This window comes from Mauremys reevesii, linkage group 16, assembly GCF_016161935.1.
Source record: "Mauremys reevesii isolate NIE-2019 linkage group 16, ASM1616193v1, whole genome shotgun sequence".
Classification (NCBI taxonomy): domain Eukaryota; kingdom Metazoa; phylum Chordata; order Testudines; family Geoemydidae; genus Mauremys; species Mauremys reevesii.
In genome coordinates, this window is record NC_052638.1 from 4,748,556 (window position 1) to 4,760,977 (window position 12,422).

Sequence of the window (12,422 nt, forward strand, 5' to 3'; positions counted from 1 at the left end):
AGACCTGTCCCCGGTGGCTCATACGTCACTGATCATTCTAAAAATAGAACAGATAAACTTTCGAACAGCCTGAGACCGATTCTTAGCGAAAATGCCATGAACAATGGCTTGTAACAACGAATTTATGCACATAACATTAACTGAAATTATTTGTAACTATTTTAAAATGTGTTTACTTACTTACTCTTTGTCTTTCTGATGATACCGCCGTCTTGAATGGAAGTAATCTAAAGGTAAATGTGGGTTTTGTCATTTGAGGGAGGTGCATTACCGAGTGTTTATATTTTATTAAAACCCCTCAGAAATGACTTTGGTGTAAAAAAAAAAAAAAAAAAAAGAACACTCACGGAAGAAAATAGAGTTTTCCAAGACAAATGGGAGAATTTATATTTTTTCACAGAGGTAAAAGATAAAATTCAATGCCTAATTTGTCAGCAAACGATTGCTGTTCCCAAGGAGTATAACATGCGTCGGCACTACAACACAATGCACTGTGAAAAATATGATGCATTCACTGGAAAAATCTGAGAGGAAGAAGTTCAGCAACTTAAAGCAGCATTTGCCAAGCAAAGACATTTCTTTTCGGAGATTAACAAGTCTAGCGAAGATGCAGGAAGAGCAAGTTTTGCGATAAGCGAAATGACAGCTAAATCATCGCGACCTTTTACAGAAGGCCTATTCGTAAAATAACGTCTTGTGAAGGCCAGCAAAATGTTATGTCCTGATAGGAAGAAAGTTTTTGAAGGCGTAAGCTTGTCTGCCAATACAGTTGCCTTCAGGATAACGGATTTAACAGATAATGTGCAAAAACAATTGATTCAAATGGCAAAAGACTTCAAAGCATTTTCAATTGCTCTTGATGAGAGTACAGATGCATCAGACATGGGCGCCAACTTATATGGGCTCCTGGGGCTTTAGCCCCAGGAATATTCACTATCTTGGGCTCTGCTCTAGCAATATTTGGAGCTAGGTTTCTCCCCTGCTCTGGGCTGCCGGCAGCCACGGGGAGCCCAGAGCCTTTTAAATCCCAGCCGCAGCTGAGATTTCAAGGGCTCTGGGCTCCCCGCCGCAGCGGGCAGCGCAGAGCCCTCTGACTCCCAGCTGCGGCTGGGATTTAAAAGGCTCTGGGCTCCCCACGGCTGCCGGCAGCCCAGAGCCCTCTGACTCCCGGCCGCGGCTGAGCTTTCAAAGTGTCTGGGCTCCCCGCGGCTGCCGGCAGCCCAGAGCCCTCTGACTCCCGGCCGCAGCTGGGATTTAAAAGGCTCTGGGCTCCCCGCCGCAACGGGCAGCCCAGAGCCCTCTGATTCCCGGCCGCGGCTGGGATTTAAAAGGCTCTGGGCTCCCCGCGGCTGCCGGCAGCCCAGAGCCCTTTGAATCCCAGCCCCTGGCCGCTGATTGCCCCCGCCCCAGATCCCTGCCCCAACTGCCCCCCAGGACCCCTACCCCCTATCTAAGCACCACTGGTCCTTGTCCCCCGATTACCCCTCCCGAGACCCCTGCCCCTAACTGCCCCTTGGGACCTCAGCCCCTATCTAAGCCTCCCTTCTCCTTGTCCCCAACTGCCCCCTCCTGAGATCCCACCCCACTTCCCCCCAGGACCCTCCTACCTGTCCCCTGATAAACCTGCTGGACTCCCATGCCTCTCCAATTGCTGCCTGTCCCCTGACTGCCCCTCCGAACCTCTGCCCCATCCAACCCCCCCTGCTCCTTGTCCCTTGACTGCCCCCCGGAACCCCCTACCCCGTCTCCAACCCCCAAACCGCTTACTGCGCCACTCAGACCAGCGTGCCTGGCTCTGTGCAGCTCCAGACAGTTGCTGCCATGCTCCCCCATGGAGCCCACAGCCCTCTCCCACTCCCAGCACCTGCCTTCCAGATTTGAACCTCAAAATTCAGGAGTGCTCAAGCTCGGTTTGGGCAGCTTTTACTTCATTTCTCCCAAATCAGTTTCCCCTGCAAGGTGCCAACTGAAGGTGTTGGAGAACAGAGAGATCGGGTGGCCTCCTAATGCCTGGAAAAGAGACAAAGGCTGGAGGAGGGAGTGTCAGTGCCTGTGTGGACTTCCGGGAAGCGCATGGTGTGGAAGGGGATGCTGTGATGCTTTGGAACAACTCCATACAAAGCCAGTCAGGACTCTGGGGGAGCCTCCTCTCTCTGAGCAGACTGTCTCCAGGACAAGAAGCTTACACCTTCCTGGGTCTGACCTCGGAGCATTCAGCCCTTCCACACCATGCACTTTCCACAGCGAGTCTGCCCAGGCTGGTCCTGGGGCAACCAGAGGTCCCTGCACCCCAACTCCAGTCAGATGTGACTCTCAGCCAGACAGTAAAACAGAAGGTTTATTAGATGACAGGAACACAGTTTAAAGAGAGCTTGTAGGTACAGAAAACAGAACCCCTCTGTCAGGTCCATTTTGGGGGGTGGGGAGCCCAGAACCAAGTTCTGGGTCTCTCCCCATTTCCCCAGCCAGCTCCAAATTGACACTCCCTCATCTGGCCTCTGTGTCTCTTCCGGACAAGGAGGCCACCTGATCTCTTTGTCCCCAACACCTTCAGTTGGCATCTTGCAGGGGAAACTGAGGCACCCACACAGTATTCAGAGAAAACATTAAGAACATTCCCACTTCATCACAACAGGTGCAACAAAATATAATACTGTATATTGAAGTAGGCAAGTGCTGCTTCTGACTTTCCACTTTTAATTGACCCTTGTAATCTTGTGGCACTGACACGTTGTAGCTTCATTTTATATCGGCTTACAGGGCGGGAGCGGTGGGGGGCACCACCATTTTGGGCCCCACCAAAAATTATACAAACCTGCCGCCTATGGCATCAGATACTGCACAGTGTGCAGTGTTCATTAGAGGTGTGGATTGTAATTTGAATATAACTGAAGAATTGCTAGATTTAATGCTACTGAAGGGTACCACAACGGGACAGGACATATTTCAGGGACTGGAAGAGTGCATTCCGCGCTGCCATGGAACAAATTTGTATCTTTGGCTACAGACGGTTCGCCATCAATGTGCTCTGAAAACGTGGTGTGGTTGGATTATTGAAGACCAAACTGAACAGCCTCAATATACCAGGAATTAGCTTCACCAGTATACACTGCATTTTGCACCAAGAAGCCCTGTGTAGTAAAAGTCTACAAATGAAGGAAGTTATGGGTGTAGCTGTTAAACCCGTTAACTTTATACGTGCACAAGGGCTGAATCACAGACCATTCACTTCTTTTCTAGCAAGTATGGACAGCGAATATGCGGAACTTCTGTATCACACTCAAGTTAGATGGCTGAGTCCTGGAGATGTTTTGAAGCATTTTTTTGCACTTAGAGAGGAGATGGATTCCTTCACGAAAATGAAAAACAAGGAGGTTCCACAGCTTGCTGATTCCACTTTTATCTGCAGCCTTGCTTTTCTAACAGATGTAACTGATCACCTGAATGCACTGAACTTGAAGCTTCAGGGTAGAAACCAGGTGATAACACAGATGTATGGCAGTGTTAAGTCATTCAGAGTCAAGCTTACTTTGTGGGGGAAACAGCTGACTGCTGGCAATTTGGTCCATTTCTCAACCTGAATTCCTGCTGTCTACAAACTGGCCAGCCAGCAGCCCTGCGCGGCGCACGTCCTTTGGCCTCTTGTCCACCAGCCACATCCTCAGCTCAGGGGGACAGAGTTCATATAGTCGCTCCAGCCCCACCAGCTCAATCACATCCTCCTTGGTCTGGGCCCCGCCCCCATTCGCCCACTTGTGGGTGTATTTCCCCCATCAGCATGACCAGTTCCATTTACGTCATCCCCTGGGTCTTCTGCACACTCTGGAACCTTTTCCTGTACGCCTCAGGGGTCAGCTCAAACCTGCACAGCAGGGATTGATCATCCCCTTCCTTAAAGCACTTCGATATCGGAGTTCTCTGCGGGCTTAGCCACCCTGGGCTCATCCCCACTCACCACGGTAGGGGTCTCTCTGCTTCTCAGCGCCGCCATCACCAGCTCATGCTGCCTCTGTCTTTCACGATCCTCCAGCTCCTTCTGTTTCAGTTCCATTTCCAACTCCAACCATCTCAGCTCCACCAACGGGGAACTCGGCCATGAAGATCCACTGCTGGTCGGGTAGGTGGATCCTGGAGCTGCCTGGCTGCTTTCAGCCCCTCCCCTGTCCCTGGTTGGGTCGGTGGCTGGGGTGACCCCTGGGGCTTCCTGGCTACTCCCAGCCTCTCTTGCGGCCCCAGCTGGGTCAGGAGCCAGCTCCTTACAGCGATCATTCTCTTCCACCCGAGCAATCAGCTGTGCCTTGGTGAATCTTCTAATGTGCAGCCCTCTCTCTCTCTGCACAGCTCTACAATGTCCTTCTTAAGGAGATGGTTATAGGCCGTCTCCATGCTGTTTGCCAGTGGTCACAGACTCACAGGCCTGTGCTCTCTCAGCTCCCCATGATCCCTAGGAGGAACCACTTCAGTGCGACTCCCCTTCTCGGGGGTCCACTCTCTCTCAGGGTTAAGCTGTAGGTTCCTCTGCCTCCTGGAACCGCACCTCTCTGAGCCTTCAGCACGCCAGCTAATCCCCATTCATTCTACTGCTCCCCAGTCACTTACTGCAGGATGCTCTGTCCACTGGGTGCAGCTGATCCCACCTTTACCACCAGATGTCACGGAGTCACCGGGGCAATGCTCTGGAACTGCTCCATAAGAAGCCAGTCAGGACTCTGGGGGAGCCTCCTCTCTCTGAGCAGACTGTCTCCAGGGCAAGAAGCTTACACAGCTTCACCTTCCTGAATCTGATCTCGGAGCATTCAGCATCCCCTTCCACACTGTGCACTTCCCGCAGCGATTCCGCCTGGATGTGGCTCCTTGGGAAGCCAGAGGGCCCTGCACCCCAATTCTGCAGTCGGATGCGAATCTCAGCCAGATGGTAAAACAGAAGGTTTCTTAGTCGACAGGAACACAGTGTAGAACAGAGCTTGCTATTCCAGACAACAGGGACTTTCAGCCAAGTCCATCTTGGGAGTCCTGGACCAGACATCCTAGACTCTCCCTCTTCCAGTCCCCCCCGTCCCCCGCAGACTGCCTGCTTGGTCACATGGTGAAATCCCCAACTATGCGGGGGAGAGAGAGGCTGCACAGAGGAGATCATGTAGAACCAATTGCAAAAGGAGCTGGTGTCCTGGCTGAAACCCAGGGAACCAAGATGCACCAGATCTCCACCCCAGGAAGGGCACCGTGCTTCAGGACATCATCACTGCCTGTCTGTGGTGGCTCTGGGACTAGGGTCTGGTGACCTCTCCAACATCCATAGAGAAGCCAACTCTGTGGGGATCTGATCTGTTGATGGGCATTTCTGGGGCATCTGTCACTGTTGAATCAAAAGAGAGACCATGGCTTAAGATGGCAACTTGCCTGGAAACAGAGCACTGAGGCCGGTCAGCCCGGCCGGGGCTGGGTGCGCGGCTGCAGGGGGATGTGGGAAGCAGGAGGCAGTGTTGCAAATCCCGCCATGTTTTCAGTGCACGGGTAGGCGAGCCTGTTAGGCGATCTGTCCGGTGCTGGCAGGACACTTCCCAGGCACCTTTCAGCACAGGATCTCAAAGCCCTTTCTGGACATTCGTTAACCAACGGGAGCCTGCATATGGGTTTGTGCAAATGAGCTTGTGCCCTTTTGCTTCCTCCTTTACAATGAAGACGGAAACGGGCTTGGTAGGAAAATAAAATCAATCCTGCTTGTTTTTCTACCGTCAGAATCTCAGGAATTCCAGTCTGGCTTCGCTCGAACCCCCTGAATGTCCCACAGCCTGGGCTTCCTCGAAGAGCTGTGATTTAGCAAAAACGCCCTTCCTCCCAAGTGTGCACTAGGCATTGGAGTTAATTGTGTGTTAACAAAAACAAACTGAAAGCAAAGGCCCTGAGTCTCCTCTCACTGACACCAGTTTTACCCGGTGTACCTCCACTGAATTCAATGCAGTTACTCCTGATTTACGCCAGTGTGAGTCAGAGGAGAACCAGGTCTGGAGAGTTTGAAACAGTCTGATGGAAAATCGTTTCTCCATTCACTTGCTCACCTTCTCTCTTGGCTCTTCACGAGTTCTCCTGTCACTGGGGAATCTCGCAGCCTAAACAGACCCTGAATTTCCAAGGGTTTCTGTGGGACAAAGCCCTGTCTTCGGGCCTGTCTCCGTCAGGAGGAGGCAAGCCTGGTTGTTTTCTCCTTTAAGGCTCGGTCTCCCCAAGGTCGGTATTTGCGGTTACACAGGTAGGGAAGCTGACCCCGGAGCTATGGTTATGCAGCGAGCCGGGAGTCGGCCAGGATTGGACACAGGAGTTCCTACCTCCCCTAGGCCGTGCTGTGATTAATTCTCCCTTTGTAGTGTATGCGCTGTGTAGAGCGGCATCCGTCTGGGACAAAGATCCATTTGTGCCTGGTTGCCTCCTGAAGTTACAGCCCAGACTGTCCTTTCCACCCAGCCCTCGCATATCTTGCACCAAGGCCGGCCAGCTGGCGTTTCCCTCAGCTTCGGGGGACCTGAGCAGGCGTATTTCCACAGTCCTCACTCCTCTCCCTGTCGCAGCAGCTAGGGCCAGTGGAGGAGGGAATCCCATCGCTGGCATTTATGGATGGATCTGAGAACCAGATGTCCCTTATTTCAAGGCCTGTCTGTGGCCTGGGTCGCTGGGTATTGTACAGAAAAGAGGGTTTTACCCTGGCTGGCTGCAAGGCCCAGCAGCCTGGCCCCCGCGCAGGGGCCTCTGGTAGCTTAGCTGGTGCTACTGCTAGTAGGCTGCACCAGAAGAAACCCCCCAGATCAACCACCCAGAGATGCTGCCAGCCAGCCCTGTGGGTGCCCTGCCAGGGAGCGAACTCCTCCCTCCCGTCAGCCCTGCCCTGCCCTGCGCGTCAGGGAGGCCGGCCTGTGAGCTGGGCTCTGCGATTCCCAGCGTATGCAGCGGGAGCTGTGCTAGCGGCGTGGCTGTGGCAGCAGCTCTGGCTAGTGCCCCGGTGTGTACCTGGGCTCTGGGCAGGCCTGGACTCGGGGGCTAGCGGGAGCGCTGCTTGGGCTAGCTCAGCTACACTGCCGTTTTTAGCATGCCAGCTTGAGCAGGGCGCGGGGACATCTAAGTGAGCTGGGAATCGGCCCTCCCCACTCCAGTGGAGACGGCCCCATAGCACCAGCTCCATGGGGAGGCTGCAGGTGCCGAGCCTATGGCTACCCACGTGCAAGTGGCTACTGAGCAGGCCTGGAAGCCAGTGGTCTCCTTTCTTCTCTCCTCCCCTGCTCCCACTGGATTGCGGCGGGGTGTTGGGTGAGAACCAGGAGGAAGCCAAGGGCTGCGAGGGAATGCAGCCCCGAGTGGCTTTCCGCTTGCAGAGAGTTCCAGCAGAGGCAGGTTCGGCGCCGAAGAGTGGGAGAGGATGGCAGGAAGGGAGGAGGAGAGATGAGAAAGGGCGGCAAAGAAAAGGGAAAACAGAGGAGAAAGGAATGAGCAGCTTTCTCTCCTCTCCTCCCCAGTGCTGACAAACCCTGGGTTCACCTCCATCCTCTACTCCAACCACCCCCAGCCGCCCTCCTCCCATGGGAGAAATGTCTCCGTATAAACAAACCCTGCTTAGTTTTAAACCGGAAAACTCTCCGACTCTGGACAAGATTTGCAGCAGCACAGCGCGTCCCAGGGACCCTTCTGCCGGGGCTTTGTGCGCGTGCAGTCACCGCGCAGACAGCCCTGTGCTGTGGACAGCATTGCAAGTCCCGAGTCTCTCTCGACTCGTGGACGACCTCAAGCGAGCCTTGGTCAGGCTAACCTGCAGAAAGCTGCGTTCTGCAGGGGCCGCAGGGACAGGGACAGCGCAGCCGCCTGCTGCATTCGCTGCCTCGCAGCCCCATGGAGGGTCTCTCGCAGTGGGGAGGTGTTGTCTGCATAGTGCCGCTCCGGGTCGGCAGAGCACAATGAGATCGTTTTGGCCGTTGGTATTCCTTGAGGGCTCCGCACCAGAGCCAGCTGTGGCAGTTTTGTGTGCCTTACAGAGCGGTTTTGTTCACTTCCCACAGCAGTGCTGCCAACTGTGTCCATTTTATCGGGAGTCCTGTAAGATTTGGTGTTTTTCTGAAAGCCCCATGTGAGCTGGGGAGAATCTCAGGGCTGGCTTACACTGAAAAGAGACTAGCCTCCCTACATCTCCCCTCGCCGCGAAGCAGTGGTGCCACTCTTGTGTTTTATGTGTAGCCATCACCTCAGCTTTCACTGAGCAGAAAAAGGAAAGTTTTTCCAGCCCCTGTGGTTGCAGAGAAAAGCTTGAAAACCTACTTGGGGTTGAGAAGGAATTTTTCCCCAAGTCAGATTATCTGGGACCTTCGGGTGTTTTGCTCTCCCCTGCAGCGTGAAGTGTGGGTTGTTTGCTGGGATCATCGGGGTCCTGGTGTATTTCAGCTGAGCTATATCCAGGCATTGCAGGGGCCGCGGGCACTGGTGCACCTCGCTCCCTCCTGTTCTCTGCCTGTGCTAGGCAGCAGGTTAGTCCCTGAGAGCGGTGAGACTTGGTTTACTTTCTGTTGCTGGGTCAGTGCGTGGTGCGGGGTGAGATACAGGAGGTCAGACTGATGACCTGGTGGGCCCATCTAGCCTTAAAGTCTGTGACGGGTTCCCTTAAAGTCCCCAACAGCAGAAAGCTGATAGAGAGCCCAACGTTGATTGTATTTTGAAATCTCATGATTTCAAGCCCAATCTTGTGATTTTGGGGGCCAGATCCATGATTTTTGAGTCCTTGAGATAGGCACCGACTTCCCCTCTAACCGGTGAGTGCTTGACCCCCGCCCCGCCCCCATTCCACCCTTTCCCCAAAATCATAGATTATCAGGGTTGGAAGGGACCTCAGGAGGTATCTAGTCCAGCCCCCTGCTCAAAGCAGGACCAATCCCCAAATGGTCCCCTCAAGGATTGAACTCACAACCCTGGGTTTAGCAGGCCAATGCTCAAACCACTGAGCCCTCCCGCCTCTTTCAGCTGTTAGGCGGCGGGAAGCACTGGAAGGGAGGGGGAGGAGTGGGGACGCAGCGCACTCGGGGAGGAGGGTTGGGGGAGCTTGGCTGCCAGTGGGTGCAGAGCACCTGCTAATTTTTCCCTGTGGGTGCTCCAGCCCCAGTCTGGGTGATGCTGCCCTGTACTGGACACTGGTCAGCTGTGTGCCATAGGCCCGATACTGCTCCTCCCTGCCGGTGCTTTTCCAGGCCTGTTTTGGAGCACGAGTATCTGAGTCTGGTCTGCTGGAAAGGCCTGGGTGGATGTGGGGTGAAGCCCAGCAGCGGGGGCTAGGAGTTGATGCCAGAATCCTAGAAATGTCAGGCTGGAAGGGACCGGGGAGGCCAGCTAGTCCAGTCCCCTGTGCTGAGGCAGGACAGTTAAACCCGGCTCGAAGGAGCGAAGGCCACCGGGAGGCAGAGTCTGGCTGGGGACAGGTGGGCACTGGCCCAAAGAGAGTTCAAGGGGGAGATGCTGATTCCCTGGTGGGCGGAGGCCTAGGTGGGTCGGTGTGTGTGTGTTGGGTGGGGAGGGGTCTCCAGCTGCGGGAAGGGAGATGGGCCTTTCCCCTGTACAGCTGGATTCAGAGCAGCTGAGGAGGGACTGGGCTGCTGGCGCGAGTCATGGGCTAGGCCTGTGAGGGTCTCTAAAGCCTGTGTCAGACCCCAGCAGGGCCCTGGGTGTGAATGGGATTGGCCCCTCCCCTCCCCCCGGGCTGGGCCAGAGAGACTTGGGGATGGGGAATCAAGCAGGGGTTTAACCCCCGATTGCTGGGGCACTGTAGCTCTCCCAGCTGGGTGCACGAGAAGTGGGAGCCCCCGGTGCCTGCCCCGTCCCTGAGGCTGAGCGGGGGAGGCCCTGCCTGCACACCCTGGTTGCAGCGGTGGGATCGGAGAGCAGTCTGAGATGCCCCTTCCCAGGCAGCGAGCCCCAGAACAGCCTCCCGCTCCCCAGCAGTCTCTGGCTCCCCTCGCCTGTTCTCACGGGCTCTGCCTGGATGCTGGGCGCCGGCTGCCAGCCATCTCCAGGCCTGGGCTGCCCCCTGGCGGCCAGGAACGGGGCTCTCGCGTGAGGAAGGCTGCGATAAAGCAGGTGCTTCTGTCTTGGCCCGTGAGATAGACTCCCTGGGCCAAATCTATCCCTGGAGTAAAGCCATCCATCCCCATGACACCAGTGCCCCTGATGGGCTCAGCCCTCAGCTCCCCACGGGTTTCGAGGCTCTGGAGACCTCCTACCCCAGTCAGGGGGTTGGTTCCTGCCATGGCTACGTGAGAGGATTTGCACTGACTGGCTTAGAGTGGGGAGCAGGTGAGACTGCCCGTCTGTCCTGCTGCTCTGCCCCAGCCCCTGAGTGCCAGGCTCTTTGCAGCAGATTTCAGGGCCATTGCCAGTGAAGGCTCCCGTGAGAATGGGATGGGTCTGGGCTCATGTGTCAGGGTGCGCCCAGCCCAGCCCAGCCCATGGCCTTAGTCACGGTAAACCCCTCAAAGCCAGAGCCTCCCTGCTGCTCTTTTATGATGTGCATCCTGGGCGCTGATTCAGCAAAGCGGGGCGTCACCCAGAGAGCCCAGTGCGGGGGGAGTCCCTGCGCCGAGTCTCTTCCCGCTGGAAAGGAAAATCCAGCTCCAGTACTCACATCCCCCCCCCCCCGATTCCCATCTGACTCTAGTGCGCTCTGCCTTGGTCTGCAGAGAGAACAGGAGTACTTGTGGCACCTTAGAGACGACGCAAAAGAATAAATGGACACAAATCTGACATCAGGAATCATAACATTCAAAACCCAGTAGGAGACACTTCATCCTCTCTGGCCACTCAGTAACAGACTTAAAGGTGGCAATTTTGCAACAGAAAAGCTTCAAAAACGGACTCCAACGAGAAACTGCTGAACTTGAATTAATATGCAAACTAGATACCATCAATTTGGGCTTGAATAGAGACTGGGAATGGTTGAGCCATTACACACATTGAATCTATTTCCCCATGTTAAGTATCCTCACACCTCTTGTCAAACTGTCTGAAATGGGCCATCTTGATTATCACTACAAACGTTTTTTTCTCTCCTGCTGACAATAGCGCATCTTAATTAATTAGCCTCTTAGAGCTGGTTGGGCAACTCCCACCTTTCCATGTTCTCTGTATGTGTATCTATCTCCTCACTGTATGTTCCAGTCTATGCAGCCGATGAAGTGGGCTGTAGCCCACGAAAGCTTATGCCCAAATACATTTGTTAGTCTCTAAGATACCACAAGGGCTCCTGTTCTTTTTGCAGATACAGACTAACACGGCTGCTACTCTGAAATCTGCCTTGGTCGCGCCTCACTTGGGACAGCCCCGTGGAAATCCTGCCCTGGACTCTGATGTCCCAACAGGAACGGACGGTGGCGCCTGGTTCGGGTCCATGTGCTGCCCCACGGCTTGCAGCCACAGTGCCAGGCTGGCGCCCAGGTTCAAGGGGCTGCGCTGTGGTTCAGTGAAGATGCTCCGCTGACAAAGCTTCTCTCTCCCTGCAGGAGCCACGAGAGACATCGGCTCGGCGCTGACCCGGATGTGCATGCGGCACCGCAGCATCGAGGCCAAGCTGAGGCAGTTCACCAAGTAAGTCTGATGGGCACCAGTGAGACGAGTTTGCCAGCCTCAGCCTCCCCGCCCTACGGCTGAAGGAAGTGGCAGTAAGTCTCGTCACACTGCGACAGGCACCCAGACAGCTTTGTCACGCCCAGGGCCTGATCCAGGGAGCCCCCAGCACAGTCCTTGGGTGCAGCTGGGAACGCCGCGTTTCTGAGGTGACTTAGGCCCCCATCGATAAAGGTATTTTAGGGGTTCCCCTGCTCAGCACTGCAAGGCCAGCGCCTGGGTCTGCAAGGTATTTTAGCCACCTCCTTCCCACCGGCCTCGTTACCCGGGCTCACTCCGGTGTCTCCTTGGTGCAGCGCCCTGATGGAGAGTCTCGTCAACCCCCTGCAGGACAGGATTGAGGACTGGAAGAAAACGGCCAACCAACTGGACAAGGACCATGCGAAAGGTAAAGCCCAGGTGACAGGCAGGGGGGATTTGCTATTCTCCAGGGGATAACGGGGGGGCGCGCCCTATCCACCACAGGGGATGCACTGTGCCCGGGGGGAGGGAGCACGCCCTATCCACGGGGGGATGCACTGTGCCCGGGAGGGGGGGAGCACGCCCTATCCACGGGGGTGATGCACTGTGCCCGGGGGGAGGGAGCACGCCCTATCCACGGGGAGATGCACTGTGCCCGGGGGGAGGGAGCACGCCCTATCCACGGGGGGATGCACTGTACCCGGGGGGAGGGAGCGCGCCCTATCCACAGGGGGATGCACTGTGCCCGGGGGGAGGGAGCGTGCCCTATCCACAGGGGGATGCACTGTTCCAGGGGGGAGGGAGCGCGCCCTATCCAC

General features: G+C 55.5%; 1 protein-coding gene across 10 annotated transcripts in view; it reads left to right on the forward strand.

Moving 5' to 3' along the window:
• The window catches only part of MTSS2 (MTSS I-BAR domain containing 2), a 96,488-nt gene that overhangs the window by 49,645 nt on the left and 34,421 nt on the right, over positions 1–12,422 (forward strand). For all 10 annotated transcript variants that reach the window (XM_039502759.1, XM_039502764.1, XM_039502763.1 and 7 more), the window contains exons 4-5: positions 11,520–11,604; positions 11,940–12,031. In XM_039502759.1, the coding sequence (XP_039358693.1) occupies positions 11,520–11,604; positions 11,940–12,031 (177 nt within the window). The remainder of the gene's footprint in view (positions 1–11,519; positions 11,605–11,939; positions 12,032–12,422) is intronic.